This window comes from Saccoglossus kowalevskii, chromosome 18, assembly GCF_978046115.1.
Source record: "Saccoglossus kowalevskii chromosome 18, keSacKowa6.1, whole genome shotgun sequence".
In the NCBI taxonomy this organism is placed as follows: Eukaryota; Metazoa; Hemichordata; class Enteropneusta; family Harrimaniidae; genus Saccoglossus; species Saccoglossus kowalevskii.
This window is the reverse complement of record NC_140658.1, coordinates 30,825,699-30,851,185: the sequence shown is the minus strand read 5'-3', so window position 1 is coordinate 30,851,185 and position 25,487 is coordinate 30,825,699. Positions and strand designations below refer to the sequence as shown.

The following is a 25,487-nucleotide window of genomic DNA, read 5'->3' as shown; positions in this document are numbered from 1 at the left end:
TATTTCTCGATTTTAATTTTAACCATTTTTAATCAAGAATTGTTATAACATATATTTCAACCTAATGCGTGTTTTTATATTTTGACAACAAAAACGTACAATTTTACTAGAAACGAGTGTCTAAATAATATCATACAAATAATATATTATCTGATCTGCATACGTGTCTGTTTATTACATTCCAAGATATATGCATGCACGTTCTGTGTTTGAGGAGGGCGTTCTTCTTTATAATAATATGTCTTTGGCAAATACTGGATAACACCACACTTTCAATTCCATATATATATTATCTACGAGTTATTGAAATGACAATGCACTGAAATACTATATATTATTTAACAAAATGTATACACCTTAAAAACGAGGCAAAAATATACAGACCAAATGCAAATTATTAAAATAAACAATTATATACATTGTGTCTCAATATTATAGCACCCGCTAACCATTTACTTTATTGTTACAATGAATGAATTATTTATTTTTATGTAGCCACAGGCGGTTGAATAAATTCAGTTGTGGGAATCCAAGCACACGGGATTAGCGATACCATGCTCGAAGAAACGAGAGGTTAACCAGAGCAGACATTATAATTGCACAAGGCAAACGGCTCAAAGGGGAGTATTATAGTCATAGACGGTCATCTCGAACTGCATTCACTTGGTTCGTTATGTTGGTATAATTAGAAAATTTATACGAATCCATAGTTTGTTCGTCTACACTTAAGATAATGCAAGTAAACCATTCCCAACTCAGCCTTAATAACTTTAATTGCAGATCGTTAACTGGATGATTTATACCTTGTACTCGTTCTCATTTCTTAGATTGGAAAACAAAAATATGACGAGGGTTGAACGCGTCATTCTAGTCGCGTCTGTGTTGCCACTATTTTATTACATCTGTACGACAATAGGTTTAAAGATCGTGAATACATGTACGTGTGTACGTTTTTATTTAATCGTGATGCTTGCTCCGTTCTTTCAATTGCGGCAAATTGATACCGTAAATCGGCATTGTCGTTACGCATTTTACTGAATGTAACGCACATCGTAACAAGCCGTCGCCATGGCTAAATGTGCGCACTCAATAAACGAAGCAAACTATACCGGTCAAATGCAAATATATTCATGGGTCTTGTTAAAAAACACTGCCCTAATAAGCTACCCTATAAAGATAAAAAATAATTATTAATACGTTCTTGTATTGCACGGCTCATGTGCAGCTTATTTTGTGGATTTATCAAAATGCGACGCCTAATATATTTAAAAATACGAAAATTATTATTCGAATATTAACTCTGAACTCTCATCAAGGAAGTTTCGTTATCTGGTGAAACGTTTGCCAGTAGCAGTGTTTAGTGAATGAATGTGTTAAGTTTATCATCTCTTTGAGTAGCCCTGACCCTGAGCCGAAAGCAAATAGACGATTGTAAAAAAACGCCCTCTACGTTTACAATTGACAAACGAGACTGACGATATGATTGTTATAGCAGCTAAATGAATTATATTGCGTCTTTTTTCAGTATAATGCTCATTCTGCACGCATATCACAATTTAAGCAGTTATTTTTGTAGTATAACTGTTTGAACTCTTTGATGTATCCTGTACATATATTTGTGTTTCAAAGTCCGTAAATAAAATGTTTGTCAGAGTTGAAGAGCATAGAGGGCGGAAGTTGAAATTTGTTGCTGCATAATCACATCCCATCGTGTTTACACTAAGCGTTGTATCTATCGTTTACGTCCACTGTAAGCAGTGTGTCATTCAGAGAACTTTTATGAACATTTTGGAATATGAGGGCGGTATAGTGCTATCGATGTCTTTGAGTGTATTAAGTAGTATTTCACATATCAGGGTTCAGAGTCAATGCTATTTAGTGTATGTGACTAACTCAGATATCACTGGAATAGTGATATCCATTATTGGTTTCTTGAACAAATGTATCATTGTAACTCATAACCCCTGGTGTGTTGTGTTGTGTTTTGGACTATTCATATTACTTTAATTTTCGCCATGCTTTATGAATTAAACAAACTCGACCCGTCGGAGATATAGTAATTCTTTGCGTAATACATTCATAAAAGTGTTGTCTAATCAACTGTATTACGTAATACATTCATAAAAGTGTTGTCTAATCAACTGTATTACGTAATACATTCATAAAAGTGTTGTCTAATCAACTGTATCACGTAATACATTCATAAAAGTGTTGTCTAATCAACTCTATTACGTAATACATTCATAAAAGTGTTGTCTAATCAACTGTATTACGTAATACATTCATAAAAGTGTTGTCTAATCAACTGTATTACGTAATACATTCATAAAAGTGTTGTCTAATCAACTGTATTACGTAATACATTCATAAAAGTGTTGTCTAATCAACTATATTACGTAATACATTCATAAAAGTGTTGTCTAATCAACTGTATTACGTAATACATTCATAAAAGTGTTGTCTAATCAACTGTATTACGTAATACATTTATAAAAGTGTTGTCTAATCAACTGTATTACGTAATACATTCATAAAAGTGTTGTCTAATCAACTGTATTACGTAATACATTCATAAAAGTGTTGTCTAATCAACTGTATTACGTAATACATTCATAACAGTGTTGTCTAATCAACTGTATTACGTAATACATTCATAAAAGTGTTGTCTAATCAACTGTATTACGTAATACATTCATAAAAGTGTTGTCTAATCAACTGTATTGTCAAATATTCAATTTGTTATGCATATTGAGTTTCTAGTACGAAACTAAGTGTACACCAAATTACCCAGAATGCACTTAATGCATCCACATACTACAAGATGTATCATGGCGGGTGCCCTCAAGTTTTTGGTTAAGCGACTTCGACGCGTAACGAGTAATTGTGAATTAAAAACATTTTGAAACATGTTTACAAAACACTAGTAGTAAATGAAAACTATGCCTCAATTAGAGACGATAAATGTTAAGCCACATTGATCCATATCAAAAATGAAACCGTTAATAATCAACGTGAGTTAAGTAGAGTTGCTAATACAAATTGAGGGCGCTATTTAGAAGTTCATTGGAAATACTGTACTGTGCGGTTTGGTGGTACTTCGCTATTAGGAAGTATTTTCCTTTTAACTCAACGATAGAACTCAATGAGACATATATTTATTTTTATGAACTAATTGATATACATTATTTCTCAACTAAACGAGTTTATGAATGATGAAACTCCATGTTACCATTGTGATAATAACTAATTTTGAGATCTGGACATCGATTCTATTTGTTCAAACAAATATAATTGATTTAGTTGTCATAGAAACAAATTCAAACAAATGTAATTCCACAAACAAATTCCACATTTTTTCCAACAAAATTAGACCTTGCAAACAATAAGATTGTGTGTTCGGCTACAGTTAGCCGACTAGAGTATTGTCCGAAATAGCGCCATCATCCTATATATATATATATATATATATATATATATATATATATATATATATATATATATATATATATATATATATATATATATATATATATCACTGGAATATTGATATTCATTATTGGTTTCTTGCACAAATTTATCATTGTAACTCATAACCCCTGGTGTTGTGTTTGGGGCCGTTCATATTACCTTACTTTTCGCCGAGCTTACTTTATGAAGTAAACTCGACCCGTCGCACATATAGAAATTCTTTACGTAATAGTGTTGTCTAATCAACTGTACAATTTATTGTCAAATATTTAATTTGAGACGCAAACAACATTCTCTATAGCCAATGGCAAATTCAAATAACAATAATTGATAAATATAAAGAACCACATTTTTTTTTTAAATTCATAAAAGTTAAATTTGCTCCAAAACAGCTATAAATAAAGTAGAAGCTGAAAGTGATATCTGAGACCTCGGATTGGTGATAGAATTAAAGTATTGATACACACATATATGTAAAACTATTGCAAAATTGCTACGTGTCGGCGACTTCTATCTTCGGGTACACCTAAAGTGCACCACGCCATCATTTGATAAAAAAACAACACTTGTACGGTGATTAGAACCCGTGTTTTTTTGAGTTAGTAAATATAATGGGCGTGAATCTTCCATGAACCGTAAACAAAGTACAGCAAAACTCAATACATTTGTTCGTGAAGGAAATATAAAAATATCGCTTTTCAACTAAATACTGGAATTGCTTGTTAACGTGGTGCATATGGCTAGTTACTAATACAAGTTTTAACATGAATTTGTAAAACTATGTAAATGATAATTGCAAGTATATATCTGTCACAGTAAAAAAAACAATCACGCTTAATCGGATAGCTCGAGGTAAGGTAAATGGGGTAGTCATGGTTATATATAGCCGGTACACTGAGTTATTATTGATTTTGTGTGATATGTTACAAAAACGCCTTCCGCCTACTGATGCGTAAGATATAATGAATAAACCTTTCCCCGTTCACTGCTAGATCCCGCGTTATGCGTAAAATCGAGCGTCAAACAGGAAAAATAATAGGTATAGGCATAACATTAAGCGAATGTATTTTGTGGCTGTCCACATCTAATAGTGTGCTATACACATTTGATTATTGTCAATTTCGATGGAGTAGGGATTTCTCAACGCCGATTATTCCCTGAAAAATCGGCAATTTTACGTTGAACTATATGATTTTTTTTAAAAAAGTTCAACATCAAACCATTTGATTTATTTGCAACAGGCGTTCGGTGTGCGCTATTCACACATTATGCAAGATTTCGAAATTAGTATTTTAATGATTCGGTGTTTTTAGACTTTATTTTATTTTTTATTTCGAATGTTGTTGAAGGGATTAATCATGTTTTAACAGGAAGCAATACATATGCGGTATTAAAATGCATCATGGGCAAGGGTAATGTTTTGTTACAAGCCATCCATTTTTGTTTAACTACTTCACAACATTTATTGTCCGAATACTACGAGAGGGCGGCACTTTAATGTCCAGAACAGTAGCGGACCACTCAACAGTCTCACTTTAGTATCAAGAACAGTAGTGGACCACTCAGCAGTTTCACTTTAGTATCAAGAAGAGTAGTGGACAACTCAGCAGTCTCAATTTAGTATCAAGAAGAGTAGTGGACCACTCAGCAGTCTCAATTTAGTATCAAGAAGAGTAGTGGACCACTCAGCAGTCTCACTTTAGTATCAAGAAGAGTAGTGGACCACTCAGCAGTCTCACTTTAGTATCAAGAACAGTAGTGGACCACTCAGCACTCTCACTTTAGTATCAAGAAGAGTAGTGGACCATTCAGCAGTCTCACTTTAGTATCAAGAAGAGTAGTGAACCACTCAGCAGTCTCACTTTAGTATCAAGAACAGTAGTGGACCACTCAGCACTCACTTTAGTATCAAGAACAGTAGTGGACCACTCAGCAGTTTCACTTTAGTATCAAGAACAGTAGTGGACCACTCAGCAGTCTCACTTTAGTATCAGGAACAATAGTGGACCACTCAGCAGTCTCACTTTAGTATCAAGGACTGCAGTGGACCACTCAGCAGTCTCACTTTAGTATCAAGAACAATAGTGGACCACTCAGCAGTCTCACTTTAGTATCAAGAACAATAGTGGACCACTCAGCAGCTTCACTTTAGTATCAAGAACAGTAGTGGACTACTCAGCAGTCTCACTTTAGTATCAAGAACAATAGTGGACCACTCAGCAGTTTCACTTTAGTATCAAGAAGAGTAGTGGACCATTCAGCAATCTCACTTTAGTGTCAAGAACAATAGTGGACCACTCAGCACTCTCACTTTAGTATCAAGAACAATAGTGGACCACTCAGCAGTCTCACTTTAGTATCAAGAACAATAGTGGTCCACTCAACAGTTTCACTTTAGTATCAAGAACAATAGTGGACCACTCAGCAGTTTCACTTTAGTATCAAGAACAATAGTGGACCACTCAGCAGTTTCACTTTAGTATCAAGAAGAGTAGTGGACCACTCAGCAATCTCACTTTAATGTCAAGAACAACAGTGGACCACTCAGCACTCTCACTTTAGTATCAAGAACAATAGTGGACCACTCAGCAGTCTCACTTTAGTATCAAGAACAATAGTGGACCACTCAGCAGTTTCACTTTAGTATCAAGAAGAGTAGTGGACCACTCAGCAGTCTCACTCCAATAGGACAGTAGTGGACCACTCAGCAGTCTCACTTTAGTATCAAGAACAATAGTGGTCCACTCAACAGTTTCACTTTAGTATCAAGAACAATAGTGGACCACTCAGCAGTTTCACTCTAGTATCAAGAAGAGTAGTGGACCACTCAGCAATCTCACTTTAGTGTCAAGAACAACAGTGGACCACTCAGCACTCTCACTTTAGTATCAAGAACAATAGTGGACCACTCAGCAGTCTCACTTTAGTATCAAGAACAATAGTGGACCACTCAGCAGTTTCACTTTAGTATCAAGAAGAGTAGTGGACCACTCAGCAGTCTCACTCCAATAGGACAGTAGTGGACCACTCAGCAGTCTCACTTTAGTATCAAGAACAGTAGTGGACCACTCAGCAGTCTCACTTTAGTATCAAGAACAGTAGTGGACCACTCAGCAGTCTCACTTTAGTATCAAGAACAATAGTGGACCACTCAGCAGTTTCACTTTAGTATCAAGAACAGCAGTGGACCATTCAGCAGTTTCACTTTAGTATCAAGAAGAGTAGTGGACCACTCAGCAATCTCACTCCAGTAGGACAGTAGTGGACCACTCAGCAGTCTCACTTTAGTATCAAGAACAGTAGTGGACCACTCAGCAGTCTCACTTTAGTATCAAGAACAGTAGTGGACCACTCAGCAGTCTCACTTTAGTATCAAGAAGAGTAGTGGACCATTCAGCAGTCTCACTTTAGTATCAAGAAGAGTAGTGGACCACTCAGCAGTCTCACTTTAGTATCAAGAACAGTAGTGGACCACTCAGCACTCACTTTAGTATCAAGAACAGTAGTGGACCACTCAGCAGTCTCACTTTAGTATCAAGAACAGTAGTGGACCACTCAGCAGTCTCACTTTAGTATCAGGAACAATAGTGGACCACTCAGCAGTCTCACTTTAGTATCAAGGACTGCAGTGGACCACTCAGCAGTCTCACTTTAGTATCAAGAACAGTAGTGGACCACTCAGCAGTCTCACTTTAGTATCAAGAACAGTAGTGGACCACTCAGCAATCTCACTTTAGTATCAAGAACAATAGTGGACCACTCAGCAGTCTCACTTTAGTATCAAGAACAATAGTGGACCACTCAGCAGTTTCACTTTAGTATCAAGAACAGTAGTGGACTACTCAGCAGTCTCACTTTAGTATCAAGAACAATAGTGGACCACTCAGCAGTTTCACTTTAGTATCAAGAAGAGTAGTGGACCATTCAGCAATCTCACTTTAGTGTCAAGAACAATAGTGGACCACTCAGCACTCTCACTTTAGTATCAAGAACAATAGTGGACCACTCAGCAGTCTCACTTTAGTATCAAGAACAATAGTGGTCCACTCAACAGTTTCACTTTAGTATCAAGAACAATAGTGGACCACTCAGCAGTTTCACTTTAGTATCAAGAAGAGTAGTGGACCACTCAGCAATCTCACTTTAGTGTCAAGAAGAGTAGTGGACCACTCAGCAATCTCACTTTAGTGTCAAGAACAACAGTGGACCACTCAGCACTCTCACTTTAGTATCAAGAACAATAGTGGACCACTCAGCAGTTTCACTTTAGTATCAAGAACAGCAGTGGACCATTCAGCAGTTTCACTTTAGTATCAAGAAGAGTAGTGGACCACTCAGCAATCTCACTCCAGTAGGACAGTAGTGGACCACTCAGGAGTCTCACTTTAGTATCAAGAACAGTAGTGGACCACTCAGCAGTCTCACTTTAGTATCAAGAACAGTAGTGGACCACTCATCAGTCTCACTTTAGTATCAAGAACAGTAGTGGACCACTCAGTAGTCTCACTTTAGTATCAAGAACAGTAGTGGACCACTCAGCAGTCTCACTTTAGTATCAAGAACAGTAGTGGACCACTCAGCAGTCTCACTTTAGTATCAAGAACAGCAGTGGACCCCTCAACACTCTCACTTTAGTATCAAGGACTGCAGTGGACCCCTCAGCACTCTCACTTTAGTATCAAGGACTGCAGTGGACCACTCAGCAGTCTCACTTTAGTATCAAGAACAGTAGTGGACCCCTCTGCAGTCTCACTTTAGTATCAAGAAAAGAAGTGGACCACTCAGCAGTCTCACTTTAGTGTCAAGAACAGCAGTGGACCCCTCAGCACTCTCACTTTAGTATCAAAGACTGCAGTGGACCACTCAGCAGTCTCACTTTAGTGTCAAGAACAGCAGTGGACCCCTCAGCACTCTCACTTTAGTATCAAGAAGAGTAGTGGACCACTCAGCAGTCTCACTTTAGTATCAAGAACAGTAATGGACCACTCAGCAGTCTCACTTTAGTATCAAGGACTGCAGTGGACCACACAGCAGTCTCACTTTAGTATCAAGAACAGTAATGGACCACTCAGCAGTCTCACTTTAGTATCAAGGACTGCAGTGGACCACACAGCAGTCTCACTTTAGTATCAAGAACAGTAATGGACCACTCAGCAGTCTCACTTTAGTATCAAGGACTGCAGTGGACCACACAGCAGTCTCACTTTAGTATCAAGAACAGTAATGGACCACTCAGCAGTCTCACTTTAGTATCAAGGACTGCAGTGGACCACTCAGCAGTCTCACTTTAGTATCAAGAACAGTAATGGACCACTCAGCAGTCTCACTTTAGTATCAAGGACTGCAGTGGACCACACAGCAGTCTCACTTTAGTATCAAGAACAGTAATGGACCACTCAGCAGTCTCACTTTAGTATCAAGGACTGCTGTGGACCACACAGCAGTCTCACTTTAGTATCAAGAACAGTAATGGACCACTCAGCAGTCTCACTTTAGTATCAAGGACTGCAGTGGACCACACAGCAGTCTCACTTTAGTATCAAGAACAGTAATGGACCACTCAGCAGTCTCACTTTAGTATCAAGGACTGCAGTGGACCACACAGCAGTCTCACTTTAGTATCAAGAACAGTAATGGACCACTCAGCAGTCTCACTTTAGTATCAAGGACTGCAGTGGACCACACAGCAGTCTCACTTTAGTATCAAGAACAGTAATGGACCACTCAGCAGTCTCACTTTAGTATCAAGAACAGTAATGGACCACTCAGCAGTCTCACTTTAGTATCAAGGACTGCAGTGGACCACACAGCAGTCTCACTTTAGTATCAAGAACAGTAATGGACCACTCAGCAGTCTCACTTTAGTATCAAGGACTGCAGTGGACCACACAGCAGTCTCACTTTAGTATCAAGAACAGTAATGGACCACTCAGCAGTCTCACTTTAGTATCAAGGACTGCAGTGGACCACTCAGCAGTCTCACTTTAGTATCAAGAACAGTAATGGACCACTCAGCAGTCTCACTTTAGTATCAAGGACTGCAGTGGACCACACAGCAGTCTCACTTTAGTATCAAGAACAGTAATGGACCACTCAGCAGTCTCACTTTAGTATCAAGGACTGCTGTGGACCACACAGCAGTCTCACTTTAGTATCAAGAACAGTAATGGACCACTCAGCAGTCTCACTTTAGTATCAAGGACTGCAGTGGACCACACAGCAGTCTCACTTTAGTATCAAGAACAGTAATGGACCACTCAGCAGTCTCACTTTAGTATCAAGGACTGCAGTGGACCACACAGCAGTCTCACTTTAGTATCAAGAACAGTAATGGACCACTCAGCAGTCTCACTTTAGTATCAAGGACTGCAGTGGACCACACAGCAGTCTCACTTTAGTATCAAGAACAGTAATGGACCACTCAGCAGTCTCACTTTAGTATCAAGGACTGCAGTGGACCACTCAGCAGTCTCACTTTAGTATCAAGGACTGCAGTGGACCACTCAGCAGTCTCACTTTAGTGTCAAGAACAGCAGTGGACCCCTCAGCAGTCTCACTTTAGTATCAAGGACTGCAGTGGACCCCTCAGCAATCTCACTTTAGTGTCAAGGACTGCAGTGGACCACTCAGCAGTCTCACTTTAGTATCAAGAACAGTAATGGACCACTCAGCAATCCCACTTTAGTGTCAAGGACTGCAGTGGACCACTCAGCAGTCTCACTTTAGTATCAAGGACTGCAGTGGACCACTCAGCAGTCTCACTTTAGTATCAAGAACAATAGTGGACCACACAGCAGTCTCACTTTAGTATCAAGGACTGCAGTGGACCACTCAGCAGTCTCACTTTAGTATCAAGGACTGCAGTGGACCACACAGCAGTCTCACTTTAGTATCAAGGACTGCAGTGGACCACTCAGCAGTCTCACTTTAGTATCAAGGACTGCAGTGGACCACTCAGCAGTCTCACTTTAGTATCAAGGACTGCAGTGGACCACTCAGCAATCTCACTTTAGTATCAAGAACAGTAATGGACCACTCAGCAGTCTCACTTTAGTGTCAAGGACTGCAGTGGACCACACAGCAGTCTCACTTTAGTATCAAGGACTGCAGTGGACCACTCAGCAGTCTCACTTTAGTATCAAGGACTGCAGTGGACCACTCAGCAATCTCACTTTAGTATCAAGAACAGTAATGGACCACTCAGCAGTCTCACTTTAGTGTCAAGGACTGCAGTGGACCACACAGCAGTCTCACTTTAGTATCAAGGACTGCAGTGGACCACTCAGCAGTCTCACTTTAGTATCAAGGACTGCAGTGGACCACTCAGCAATCTCACTTTAGTATCAAGAACAGTAATGGACCACTCAGCAGTCTCACTTTAGTGTCAAGGACTGCAGTGGACCACACAGCAGTCTCACTTTAGTGTCAAGGACTGCAGTGGACCACACAGCAGTCTCACTTTAGTATCAAGGACTGCAGTGGACCACTCAGCAGTCTCACTTTAGTATCAAGGACTGCAGTGGACCACACAGCAGTCTCACTTTAGTATCAAGAACAGTAATGGACCACTCAGCAGTCTCAATTTAGTATCAAGGACTGCAGTGGACCCCTCAGCAATCTCACTTTAGTATCAAGAACAGTAATGGACCACTCAGCAGTCTCACTTTAGTATCAAGGACTGCAGTGGACCCCTCAGCAGTCTCACTTTAGTATCAAGAACAATAGTGGACTACTCAGCAGTCTCACTTTAGTATCAAGGACTGCAGTGGACCCCTCAGCACTCTCACTTTAGTATCAATATAGTAAAATACGAACATTATAAATAAACTACGTGCCTCGCCTTAATTTAGCGGATATGTTCGTCAGACCTGATTCGATTACATAACTTTCAGGGCAATGTCGCTTACATACGTCATAAATAATGTAATGACACAATTGACCACGACAAAAGAGCGTCATCTATTTGACCAACACGCCATAGGCTCCCCAATAATGTATAGAGTTAATTCATTCGTCGAATAGAATTCAAGAATTCTGGATAAAAAGGAGTAAAACTTCGTAAATATTGTCAACACATACTGAATAGCGCACCAGCCATATACGTGTATACATGGCAAGACATAAATTCAACTCGCAAAACTAATTATATTGAATTGCTACAATTCCTTTTCAATATGTTTCACTGGGGATGGTTTATAGACGGTCGCTTCTTCCAATATCACATTGAAACTAATTGGGTAAGTTGGATGGGTTTGATGTAATCTCGCCGCTCTTTTGAACATTCTTTACAAATACTGAATGGTATCCGTGGTAGCGATAACAATATGAGATAACAAATGTTTTTTCTATCAAATAACAACCTATGCAACTTACAATAAGTTGTATGTATTCAATATTCCACTCCCTGCGTCACGTGACAAAGGAAATCATAATATGTATTGCGTTCGAGGTTAGTGAAGTTTAAAAACCAGGTTCATTCATACTTTTCCAAAATTTTGAAGAGTTGACATAGAAACAACATCACGCATAAATGCATACTACAACATTGACATAGATATAATCATACGCTGACAGATCAGCACGGTTCTCTTAGTGAAGTGCCAATAAAAATGCAGAACATACTAATGAGCACATTAAGTAAATTATGTAGATTTCACCCTGTTTGCAGCAGTTGAAGGCAGTGAGTACGAAGTAGTGGTAAATCCCACTTTGTCACATATGTTAGTCTGCTCCACGCATCGTATATTAACCAGTACTAACCAGTACTATGTATGCAAATTAGCCTTACACAAGGTGGCTATGATCGAATGATGGCGTCGGTGGGAACGACAAGTGCGAACTACCGGATCCTAACCTACTTGACCGCATACTGCTACCGTCGTCAATATATCGGATATATCCCCACCGTTTGAAAGGTATAAGGGGTCGTTGGTCGTCAGGTAGTCCTAAATATGAAGCGAAGTCACTATCCATGTCGAGAGATGGCGTCGATGGTGATAATGTATGTGAATGAATGTCCGCCATTGTACTGCTGTTTGACTCCGGATAAGGGGGACATACAAGGTTGTTATGACTTTGTGATCGCACAGGTGACATTATCCGCGGTTCCGCAACTGTTTGTTTAATATTTTCCATTTTGTCCTCCATACTTTCCATTTTGTTTTCCATTTGTCCAAGAGCATCGAACATGTCATATTTGAGACCGGACATGTCTTGTTTAAGTTGTAATATCCATGGTTCAGGACCTGGTGCCACGTCATCGTCGTCACTTCCGCGGCGTTTGTCAAAGATATACCTTCGTACTAGCTGTTGTACGACGTCCTAAAAATAAACGCAAATATGTGTAATAGACTGCACGAATGTCTGTTTGAAATTATTACAGGTCTATTTGAATCGACCGTGACGTTATACACTGTTTCTAAAAGTAACAAAATACTACTGTGACTTCACATATATTGCTGCACTTGCTATTTAGGTGCTAGTCCCTGGAAACCCCAATAGATGTTGCTAAAATAACATGTTACGCACCTTATATTCTTTGTCTTTCTTATGAGCTTCCGTTGACTTTCGCTAAACAAAAAAAATAAAAAAATAAAACATGAGATTAGACCAAGTCAGTGAAATTACAAATAGCAGATACGACTACGTGGAAATAGATTGGCATTATATCTACTCTATATAAATGCAAATTTAAAATAGTAAGTGACTGAGTTGTTCACAATCGTAGATGTACAACATATACCTCTTTAATTTCCTCTTCAAGTTTGAGACATTTTTGTTTTACTTGTAAGAATATCCGCCATATTGATTTCCATGTAGGTAGAAAGTTGAAAGGTGGCGCTAACGTAGACCCTTCCTCAAAGTAGCTCATCCACAGTTTGGATCGTGAATATTTCCATTGCATATCGGCGTCTTCCTGTAATAATAGCAGATTTGTAAACATTCCTGATTCGCATTATAATAGTATGCAATAAAACCGCTCATTTGACAAAATAAGTCATGGTTTGATTCTCTGTTGTCTTATTTACTGATAAAATATTGCATAAATCATAGCTAAGGTGCAAGGTATGAGAATATATCCATTGTTAGGCTGGACTAAACTACTGTTTTATATAATGTTTTGCAGTAAAGGGTTATGAACTCACCTCAACACGTGTGAATGTGTTGCTCATCATAGCAATCAATACGTTAAGGAGTACGACTATAGCTATAACGTGATATGCTGCATACAACACTCCTCCCACGTTCTCCGTGAACCAATGATTGGCGCCCTGGATATCTAGGCTTCTTAACTCGGAAACTCCGAATAAAGCCCAGAACAGCGTATTCAGCGTCTGCGGAATTCTACATGTTTTTTAAATGACAGAATGTATGGTATGAAATCTTAATTTATTATTTTATTTTTCTGGTCATTATTGTGTATTAAACTACCTAATATAGATTCAGAAATATGGTGTACAGATATATGTAATAGGCTACTAGTCAATGTAATTAAATACTAGCAGCCTGTCGGCTGATATAGCTCCGCTGTTTGTGATGCATGCCCGGAAAGCAATGACTAAGAAGCAACTTAAACTTAATTAGCAGTTTTCAAGAAGAAGTTGAAAATAACGTTTTTGACCAAAAATTACCAAAATATTTATCACAAATAGAGAATTGAAGATATTGTCACAAAATCAACAAATCTGACAGAGGTCCACCTGATATACCTACATATACAATATCAAAGAAATTGGACAAGCAGTTTTCAAGGAGAAGTCGAAAATATAATTTTTTACCAAAAATGACAAAAATATTCATCAAATTCATTATAGAAATAAAGATATCATCACAAAATGAACAAATCTGATGGAGGTCCACCCAGGGTATCTACATACCTAGTATCAAAGCATTTGAGCTAGCGGTTTTCAAGAAGAAGTCGAAAATAGCGTTTTTGACCAAAAATGACAAAAATATTCGCTATAAATAAGACAATTGAACATATCCACACGAAATGAACAAATCTGAGAGAGAACCACCCACCCAAGTTTCACAGCTATACAGTTTGTGGTTTTTAAGAAGGAGTCGAAAATGTAAAGTTGACGACGGCGACGGGGACGACGGACAATCAGTAATACTATAAGCTCCGCTCGACTTCGTCGACAGCTGAACTAATAAAATGAAATTACCTAATAATTTTTAAATGAACAAAAAGTGTCGATGTTTATACCGTACTGGCATTGTACTGCGTAGATGGCATGAATAGCATGGTAATAATGTTGCATATCGAGATACTGCGATGAACATAAAATCTGAATACTTACGTTCCAAACGGCTGTTTACAGTCAGTTTGATTGTTTTTCTGACAAAACAGAGTTATTTCCCGTGAATAATACCAATACAGCTGGTTAAGTCCGACGGAGAAGGCGAACCACACCAAACAGAATATCATCATGAACTTGACAATGTCAAACATCATCCTACCGAGAGAGATCTGCATGGGTCCCAAGTGTAGACTCACCACTGTCACGCGAATCACACGCAAGAAGCTGAATACTTTAGCGATGGCGAACAATCCTTCTGAAACCAAGACAGGATCAAATGCATCCCATTCGTTCCGCGTGGCATCCTTGTTGTATACATTAGTATATATTGATGAAGACTGCCCTCTTGAGGTGGCTGATGACGAAAACGAAATTGCGTTTGCATTGTCCTTAATCGATGTTTCTATAGTTTTAACAGCTACCTTAATTTCCTGTAAAACAGATTGAAAGCTACCCGAGATATTTTCGGATAATCGTTTCTGATACTCAAAAAGCTGTTCAAGTCCTGCGTTTAATTGTTGCATATCTTCTACAAGAGTGTCGCCAGAATCTGGCAGTTCTGTACTAAAGTTCCTCTCATCCCCGCTACTGAAATCTATTGATATATAATCAGAATCATCTGTAGGGAATTCGATTCCTCCAGTTGTGACAGTACTGTTGACAAATATCCCCTGTACAACACCACTCCCCATTGCCTGAAATAACAATTTCATTGCATTACATATGTATATAGATTTGTTTATAGTTTACCAATAACACTATTTGTCGTATCAACACTCTGCCGTTAAAAAGCAGGGTTACGTTTATGGAACGTGAGAAATCACGATGGGTAACAAACAGTTTAGTATAGTGTAAATAAATCTAGTGTTCTTGATTAGTACTTGTTTTTGTATTTAGGTGGTTTCATTGCTATCTCAAATTGACCTGAAAAACTAGTTTATCACGTACGAAACCTTTAATTTAAAAATGAATGATTCCATTGCTGTATGTACATTTGAAATTACACACTGCATGTGCTAATATTGTCGTATATGTAGTGTATTTAGCCGCATTCCTGTTTGGGACTACGTCATAGCATTACAGACCTTCTTGACGCCGAACAGAATCAACATAAGAACCCCAACCTCACCTTCATCTCATCAGCGGTCAGTGAATGAATCAGTGGTTTTGAATCTATCATATAGTCAATGTAAGACTCTCCCGAAGGCAATGGTCGATCTCATTCAGGTATTCAACTCTAGATAGGAATCGACCACTTACAGACAGAACTCACCTTCACTAAAACTGTCACCCGTAGTGCTATCCAAGACCAATACAATGCTAGTGTCACGTATTCAAAACCCTTCCACCTGATATTCTCATCAAGATACCGGGTTCCTTTGTTCCAAACTTCTCGAATTTCAGCCCATGTATATCCTACAAATAAAAATTATACACATATCTGCTTAGGACACTTAACATCTACATTTTATAGAAACATTTTATAGAAACACAAACAACAAAATACAGTGCCAAAAATTAATTATAATAACCTTGACCATTTTACAACCTCGTCATCCATGGCTTTCGAGAGACATGATTAATTGATGACAAATATCAGCATCAGCATTATCCCGTGACAGGAATTGAAAGTCACAGCTAATAGATTACTGGCTACTGAGATATATAACCAGTTAGCGATTGAGTGTAATTGATAATATACTGAGGAAAATTTTGCAGATGCATTAATTATCACCATCCATCTTTCAAGAGCATGTCATCCCGGTTACAACCTCCCGACCAGTCTAAGGTGTTCTAAACACAACATTCTGAGAAACATATAGGTAACAATGTGAACTGACTGGATTACATAGCAACATTCTCATCCAAGAAACACATAAGCTTCCCAAACATACCTATAACCCATATCACAACAAGCCATTCGGTAAAACTCGGTAATTCTCGTTTCGTGTCGTGAAATGTTTTTAATTCATCAGACGCGTGCGATTCAATCTCATCCTGAAAGATATCCAAGTCAACTGCTTGGAGTCCCAACAAGACAAGGAAAAAGAGAGATGAGGCAGTGTGGCAAATAAACTTGACGTATGGAATCCTGAGGAACCGTGCGAACCTTCCAGTCGGCGCAACAATGTAACAAAGCGAGAGAACAGGGAAGCATGCCCCTATAAGTAACGTGAAAAACACCGCTCGAGTTCTGCTCAAGTCTCTCCAACCCCGGAGACCATGGTACCATATAGCAATCAATCGCTGCTGACAATGTGGATGAGCAACGAACTGTGAAATAAAAGACAAGGAAATGTATTAAATTAGGAAGCTGCACACACAAACACAGAATATCCGAAGACCTGTACTATGTTACAGTGGGTTATAGTAGCCTTGATCGCGTTGGCCAGGTCACGCCACTCAGGTGTTACTGTATTCATGACATGTATAACAATACTTCCAGTATCTCGCCAACTATCTACCTAACTAAGATCAAACAGAATATCACTGTAATCATTCTCGAAGGTAAGCAGGCTATGTTTCTAGTTCTTCTATTACATGTCTTTAATTGAACTATCCGTCAAGGTCAACCAAGATTAACAAATTACTTGATAGTAACAAATACACACTTACTTTCTTCTGCTTGAATCTGATTGCCAACTTGACCTTGTACGGTTCAAGGTCATACATGTCATCAATTCTTGCCCATTCTTCCGGATCGTGGTTTAGTATAGTTTTTTGTTCATCTGTATCCCTCACATGTCCCAGTAACTCGGCGGCGAAAGACTCGCACTGAGAGGCGAGCTCCTCGTACTGGTAACGAAACTCATAGTCTCGTTTACTGAGCGTCCGGACCTTGTGACTTAACTGAAATGCCGAGGTTATGGGGTCCTCGCTGGTCAGTGAGATGTAGGCCTGACTGGCCAATGCACGGTACACATTAATAGTCCCCAGCGAATGCTGTAGCGTGAATTCTTCGGTTTGAAAACTGTAATACTCCGGGTCTTCGATTCTCGCTCCGTGATCGAGAAGAATCTTGACGATGTCATAATTGTTATGGTGCGCCGCCAATATGATGGGCGTGATATCAGGGTGCAAGTCGCCGTTGAAAGCGCGACAGTACAGTCGATCCTACAGGTACAAATAAAATGGTCAGAAGGCTAACATTTAAGGCACACAATTCATTGTCATTTCACAATCCCATTTTTATTGCTATTTCAAATTTGTAAAGCGCTCTGAGACGCAATATAGTGCGCTATATGAATAAAATAAATAATAATATTATAATACATAGTTGTATTGAGTGTCACTTCAATTCCTTATTATAGGGGTCGATTAGTGATCAACAGCAGAATGGTAATGTCCAATTTCCATCCCATGGATATATATTTTTGATGGAAAATTACACAACATTTTCCCGACAATGTGTTCATTTCACTTTTTTTTTCATTTTAGCATATTTCACATTTAATGTTACAAGGTATAATAAAATAAAATAAAATAATTACAAAATACGGCGTCAGAATGTTTTGTCTGTTTTAGGGCATTTGTATCATTATATATACAGTAACATTTACGTTTTGTTTACTCTTTAGATACTGAGGAAATTGTCAGCAAAAGTTTTAGTGACAACCCCCGGAACATTCGACCATTCCTATAACTGATATTTACAGACTTCCGCTATACGATAGTAATACCGAATTAAGGCGCGATAATAGAAGATCGACCTACTTTTTGTACACATTTACCACTCTTAATGATTGTACGTTTTTGCTGAGATACAGTTCAGATATTTTGTTATATTTACGATTACAAGAAAAGTACGTCCCTGTACAACATTACACACAACTTTATCAAATAACATGTATTTTTCATTAAACAGTTTTATTAAACAAATCTAAATGAACCTATCAACACGTGAACAAAAAACGCTGTATAGTTGATTCCCTAAATTGTCCATTTAAGTGGTCCGTATTTTCATTTGAGAATCACATCTTGGTTTACTTAACTTCAGCGTGAATAATCAGTTGTATCTCTCTCTCCAAACCGTCGGTGCTTTGCGGCCCGTAATTGATTGATGGGCAAATCGTGTAAACCTCTGCTCTTGTTAATTGGATAAAACGTAGCAGCTATATTTTTAATAAAATACAGTCTTAGAAAAGGTAGGGTCTATTTTTTTTAAATAAATAGCAGCGCATGAGCATAATTTCTTCCCATGGCACTGCGAGTCACTTCCGTTTTCAAACCACAGGTCATCCATCACCATTACAGATATAAAAAAAGAAAGAATTGCTTAATTCTGTTTGAGTTACAGTCGGTTGTGGAAGTGCATGTGTCTTGTCGAATCTAGAACACTGCCCGCCCTAGGCAAGTAAAGGTAGTGTGTTCTGTACAAGAGTAATAAAATACTACAGTCATAAGACCTTCTGCTCTCCGCGTATTTTATCGCAAATAAATCAACTCATGGATTTTTGTGAAGTGTATCAAATACATTTTTCATCAAATTCTGGTCAGGCGAGTTAAATAGGTTTGTGCCTACTACCTGAATTTCAAAAATCTCTCACACTTATCAGTTTGAGTTTAATCTGTATAATGATCTTCTTGCAGTTAAGCCAACGTCAATGTAAATGTTATATCAATATTTACACACGTAAATTTCGAATCTTATATTATGAATATGTTAACAAAGTACAGTTATGGTAATTCGAAATGCATCAACCCAACTTTCCATTTGAGTGATTATTGGTTAATTAATCACAGACCTTTCTAAGGTCTATGATTTAACTACCTATCTAATGGTGATAACTCAATCTGTAGCGAGGATAGGAAAATGTGTTTGCAGCATATGTCAGTGAGTGTTACGACAGTGTGATAAACAAAACAAACATTTTATTACAATAAGAAATAGAACTGCCAACTGTAAATTTACGCGGTACAGGTCATTGTAACAAAGAGGATATACTAAAATAAATTTTATAATTTTAGTAAATCGACATGCGATTCGATGCCACAAAATGTTAATACGACGGTAGTATAAGGCTTATTTAAGGTAGAATCGAAACTCATTGAAAACATTGACTCGTGATTGCGTCACATTTTAACATGGACACTATAGGGCAATTCATGATAAGAAGAGTTAGGACCGTGTAATGTTAAAAATATGTTTTTTGTAGACATATTCGCTGGATGGACCGTTCTAATAATAATATGTTATATTTAGTTGCTGTACCTTTAATCTAATTCTATGTCTAATGTCCAAATATTTGCACGTACAATTATGATAATGCCAATTCAGTATAATTTTAATGTGAGAATATCACAACAAATTGATCAAAATAATGACCCATTTAGGTAGTTAATATAAGAAAGTTGGAATATTCAAATGATATTCCCTAAAACGACATATGTGGACAGTGTTAACGCCAACAATATATTTAATGATTCTCACCGGTGTATTCTTCTTCTTTATGTAGCCACATATCATCGACACCGCCGGAGTTAGTTGTACATCGACAGCCCGTAGCAACGAGTCCCCTAGCTCTACTCCATAATCAATGAGGAGCTTGATGATTTCTAAAAATAAGAATTACACAAAGAAAGATGAGTTGTGTATATTTCGATAAATATGCTGCATCCAGTAATGGTTTCCTTGTTAAATCCCACTGATTGAATTATAAGTTGAGTTATCAGCTGCAGCCGATTGCATGTTTTTTAAGTTACCCGAACATTTGACATTTTATGTAGGATTGCAAAATGTACAGTGTCATTTACAATAAAGCTAAGCCAGCACTGAATCGAAATATTAGGCGACGGGTTCTGGGTAGGCTGAGGTTTAAATAGAAATATATGCAATATATCCATTGTATCGAATTTATACATTGATTCTTAACGTTTTCTTGTCTTGATATATTAATTCTTGACTTTTTAACAGTTGTTCCACTTTCACTTTCACTTCAGTGCTGTGATTAATGTATTTTTAACTGAACTTATTGGGTATGACTGAAAGACGACGTTATTTGACAACCTCCTGACACAACAGCTTCAGTAACGCAGATTTTGAAGTTAAAATATTGTGATGACTGCAGCTACAAACATAAGAACCTCATCAATATTGATTCATAGCCTGACAGATTACACATGAGAGGAAATTACCCAGACATCCCACGTAAAGCTACGTATCTGAATTAGTTATATAAAAATAACACAGAACCCACCTAATAACACCAACATCTGCATAATACACATGTGATGTATATTAATTCTACTGGACAGGTGGAATAGTTCATTTACTAATACCAACATGTTTTTAATATGTGCAAAAACGGAATTTCTCAATTTTCACACGAATATACTAAAATATGGGGCGACCTCATTTGTAGATAATCATAATCTCATAGTAATTAAAGACGGAAATTTGATATTTTTAATAAATATTTAATAATTATTAATTGAAAATAAATAATATGATTATACATCTGTCACCGTAATGCCATAAGTTACTGCGTGCCGTAATTGTGCGGTATTTTACGGGGTATTTTCATAAGCGTAAGCGTCCTTTGATAATAAAAACAAACATGGCTGCCACCAGGGTTTGACCGGACTCCTAACGAAGAAGTTCGCTGATTCTGTTCTAAACTTTTTGAATTTCGGCATTCCCCATGATGTATCCTAACAAGACAAAGATGTATAATAATAAGGTTATTACGAGGATACCTCAAAGTATGCACTCAGGCAGTACGCCGTCGATACTGTACTTCCTTCGTGCATACTTTGAAGTATCCTCGTAATAACCTCATATTATGTACGTTGTCATGTTATGTAAGCCTTGAATCAGAATTTACAGGCACGTACGCGAGCAGAACAGACGCGCTTTCCAGTACACTACAACGCACTGTCTCAAAATAGAAAGCTTGAAATAGCGTGTAGTGAATGAACACTTACAGATACTAGATATACATGGGCAATTCAGGTCTCTGACATCACAAACAACACGAAGAATATAAGGCAAATATAATTATGATCAGAACGTCATAGCTTACATATCATACATATTGTATATATAAATGTCAAAATAAAAAATTGCAAGTCGAATCGTGAGGGAATCGAACACGAACGTTCTTCACTATAAAGTGATATTCTAACTACTGCACAAACCACTAGACTCCATTTGGAACGGACCAAACTGGTATACATGGAAAGACTATCTATCCATTAGACTCCCTCATTGAGGTAACCATGTAATCAAATATATATAATACCATACTCGTTACCATTTGGTATTACAATGTATATGTTATACTATCGGCAATGAAGAATCGAGTAGAAATTCGTGATTTGTTTTATCTGTCACGTTATTGATACTCTCACGTTCATTATCAGTTTATCACTTTGTTGTAAATCAAACTTGATCTATTTCATTTACTCATTTCATCGCTCCCTCGAAAGATAAACCTGTCCTGAGACAAGATTATTTTATCTCTAACAAAGGATTTATTTGTGATTGATATGTGTACATTGTTGTATGCAAATCCTGTATAGCGGATATGTTTTAAAGGGCACCTACAATATACACGTTATCCCGTACTAAATTAATTGAAAACAGAGACGCGTGCAAATTTGAAGATTTCTGCTGGAGAGAATATCCGGCGATGGGGCGGTTTCCAGAAGCATGATATGCGCGGTCGTCGCGGAATAATTGATGTTTTGAGTGTGACGTCACATTTCTTAGTATTTACTTAGCAGCAAGTCAATCCTTTATCAAGTCAAATTTCTAGTTCAGTGCTCACATATTTAACAGTCATTTAGTTTAATACAGATTAAAAGTAACGGTAGTATTCATAATCGAATATAAATTGAATGCCAACGAGCAACAGCAAGCTGACCTCTTCACCTCTGATGAAATAAGACACACAAATTCACCATTCGTGACCTGATTATGAATCCACAACATTGTTGTATAAAGCCGATTTAAGTATATTGTATAACTCTTTATACCTGCTAAGGTGAAGTATGTGATCCACACATCCATGCATGACTAGCAATGTTGTATCGTCTAGAAATATATACGTAGTCATTACAATGTCAGTATCTTGAAAATACTAGTACATAACATGACTAAAAAATTTGCTACTTGGTGGTGGGAAATAATATAAGTTATAAGTTACCATATTGTGTTTCGATGAAATGATGGGACTGCACAGATAATGCCGCGAACAGCTGGCAGTCGCTTAAATCCACAAATATCACAATCGCCAGGCAAGGCATCACGTTTTAAAATTTAAATAACAAAACCTTGAAAAGAATTGGGGAGAATATTTCAGCTCGAAAAATGTGACAATCTCTTAATCTTTTAAACCCTGAATAAAACTGTGTTTTCGATCAATACTTCACATATGGAAGGCTGAATTGAAATGTAACTTCTTCAATAAGTAGGTGGACAGCAATGTGACCCCTATGGTGTTAGATATGTATTTCAACGTTACTTAATCCTCTGTATATGCATATACATACTAGTAATGTCAATAAGTCGGCAAATTTTTATTTCTAGGTTGTCTGACTAACCTAGCTATTCCGAGTTAATAAAAATAATTCGAATGGTAGACCTTCAAAAAAATATCTTGTTTAACTATAACTTTAAAAAACATTTATGTCTAATTATAGAATGATTAGCAATTCACATTGAAACGGATACTCCAGCAACTATATGTTTACTGACTGACTGACTGACTGACTGACTGACTGACTGACTGGCAATTGTCGATCTTTACATTTTTTTAACGAACTTGTGGATAAGTAAGCATGTTTCGTCACCAACACATAAAACCACGAGTGTCCGTATGTCGTCCACATTACATAAAGACCGCACGTCTCGGTGTGGCGCCTGCAGCACAAAAGACCCCGAGTGTTAGTGTGTCACCCAGACTACGAATTCAGCGAACGAATCTCGAAACGTTGCAGCCAAATCAGCAGTAGATGATTTGGCACCAATTTACCTATACTATTTGTATTTCGACATATGTCTTGTGTGACACAACACATTACCTAGATCACTTGTTCATACATCACGAGGGATTGTCGTGTAGTAACCTTTGATTATTTCATCACTGTAGCGCATAAAAGCGTCGCGATACGTCGAACAAATGTTGAAATTTGACTGCTCGAGCTTAATATTGCATGCAACGCGTATTTTTTTCTTAACGTTTTTTACTTAGCAATGTGATACAATATAACGTGATCCTGTAATTCCTGTGTAATGACAGTTCTATTGCTCGCATGGTTAATTATGCAAATGTATGATTAATTGTCCCCATTCTTATGCTTTATTCGTTAACTGCATGGATTTTAAAAGTTATTTCATTAAGCTAAATTATTCTCTAATCTGTCTATCGTTTGTGTCAGTATTCTCGAAGTAGTTATGTCATGGTTTGTTTATATTTATGTTTATTTATATTTTTGCGATAAAGGTATATTACGATGCTGGGGAACGTTAGTGTTGATTGAGTACATTGCAAGACGTGACTTTTCGACAAAGCAGAACTGCAGAGTAATTCAGTATTTTGTGACTAATACGGTCTGACCTACGGTAGATCACATATGGATGCAATGAAGATTGATAATACAGTAGATATTACTAAAAACGGGTATTTCTCTATTCATCGTCGACTGTCTAGAAGGACGTCATGGTTCGTATGTTTCTGTCAGAACAAACACACTATTCTCCACAACGACTGCTTTTTGTTTGTGTTTGTAAAGAACATCGATGCAAAACAGAAATTATAAGTTATTTATGTTTTATAAAGTATGGTCTCCATATTTTATGCTCTCCTTTAAAATGATAAGAAAACAGGTTGACCGTGATTTGCAAAATTCGTGTCGCTCGTGATGGAGTTCTAGATCACTACCCATGATGCATTGCACATTTGCTCCGAACGTGTACATTTTCCCCGGACTGTTGTGTTTGTTGTAACCGACAATCAGTGCGTCGTTCGGATCATGCGGTAAGTTGATGGATTCACGTTATTACACGAGTTGATACCTTTAATGAGAAACGTTCCACACATCAATCTACCTCGGCCTAACCGGAAAAAACGGAAATTACGAGGATCTGAAACAAGACTCCTATAATGGATCGTAGGGAGTGTATAATAATTCTCATTCACTTCGAATGCAAGTGGGGAATCAAAAAGGATGTTAATGAATAAAACACACAAGATATTAAGCACTTTTCAACTTCAATATATATAGTTTTCACCTCCATCTGTTTTGTCATTTGGTGCGCGCATGCGCTATAATATTTGCTAACTAGCATTCTCGACGAAAATCCCACAACAGGGGTCACCCAATATTGCATTGCTTATTGAATGATGAAAAACTACCAAACACAATTCACGGCATTTCAAAATAGTATAAACTGTGTATCTTAAACGGTAGAGATACTAACATAGAAACCTAAGAGTTTTAGTGATTTCGTTTTTATCACAGTAATGTATATGACTACACTCGTTTATTTCAATATGCAGACCATCCCCGGTTTCTCTCAAGGAATACTTGCATCACGGGAAACGACACGTTCGAATTGCCTCGAGAATATTAGGGTTGATTAGTAAACACAGTCTTCGTTAAATTTATCGGCTCAATACATACGTCATTGATGACGAAATCATCATTGAATTGTTCTTAACACTTCTACAAAATAGAGAGCCTTAGAATAATTGAATTACAAGGCATTCTAGT

General features: G+C 37.6%; 1 protein-coding gene across 1 annotated transcript in view; it reads right to left on the bottom strand.

The window, feature by feature from the left end:
• Nucleotides 1-11,634: 11,634 nt before the first annotated feature.
• The window catches only part of LOC144348172 (short transient receptor potential channel 4-like), a 38,591-nt gene continuing 24,738 nt past the window's right edge, over nucleotides 11,635-25,487 (bottom strand). The window contains exons 3-11 of the mRNA XM_078007669.2: nucleotides 20,203-20,327; nucleotides 17,388-17,885; nucleotides 16,667-17,045; nucleotides 16,036-16,187; nucleotides 14,772-15,466; nucleotides 13,614-13,812; nucleotides 13,211-13,384; nucleotides 12,997-13,038; nucleotides 11,635-12,789 (exon numbers count right to left, since the gene is read on the bottom strand). Of these exons, the coding sequence (XP_077863795.1) occupies nucleotides 12,253-12,789; nucleotides 12,997-13,038; nucleotides 13,211-13,384; nucleotides 13,614-13,812; nucleotides 14,772-15,466; nucleotides 16,036-16,187; nucleotides 16,667-17,045; nucleotides 17,388-17,885; nucleotides 20,203-20,327 (2,801 nt within the window). The 3' untranslated portion in view covers nucleotides 11,635-12,252. The remainder of the gene's footprint in view (nucleotides 12,790-12,996; nucleotides 13,039-13,210; nucleotides 13,385-13,613; nucleotides 13,813-14,771; nucleotides 15,467-16,035; nucleotides 16,188-16,666; nucleotides 17,046-17,387; nucleotides 17,886-20,202; nucleotides 20,328-25,487) is intronic.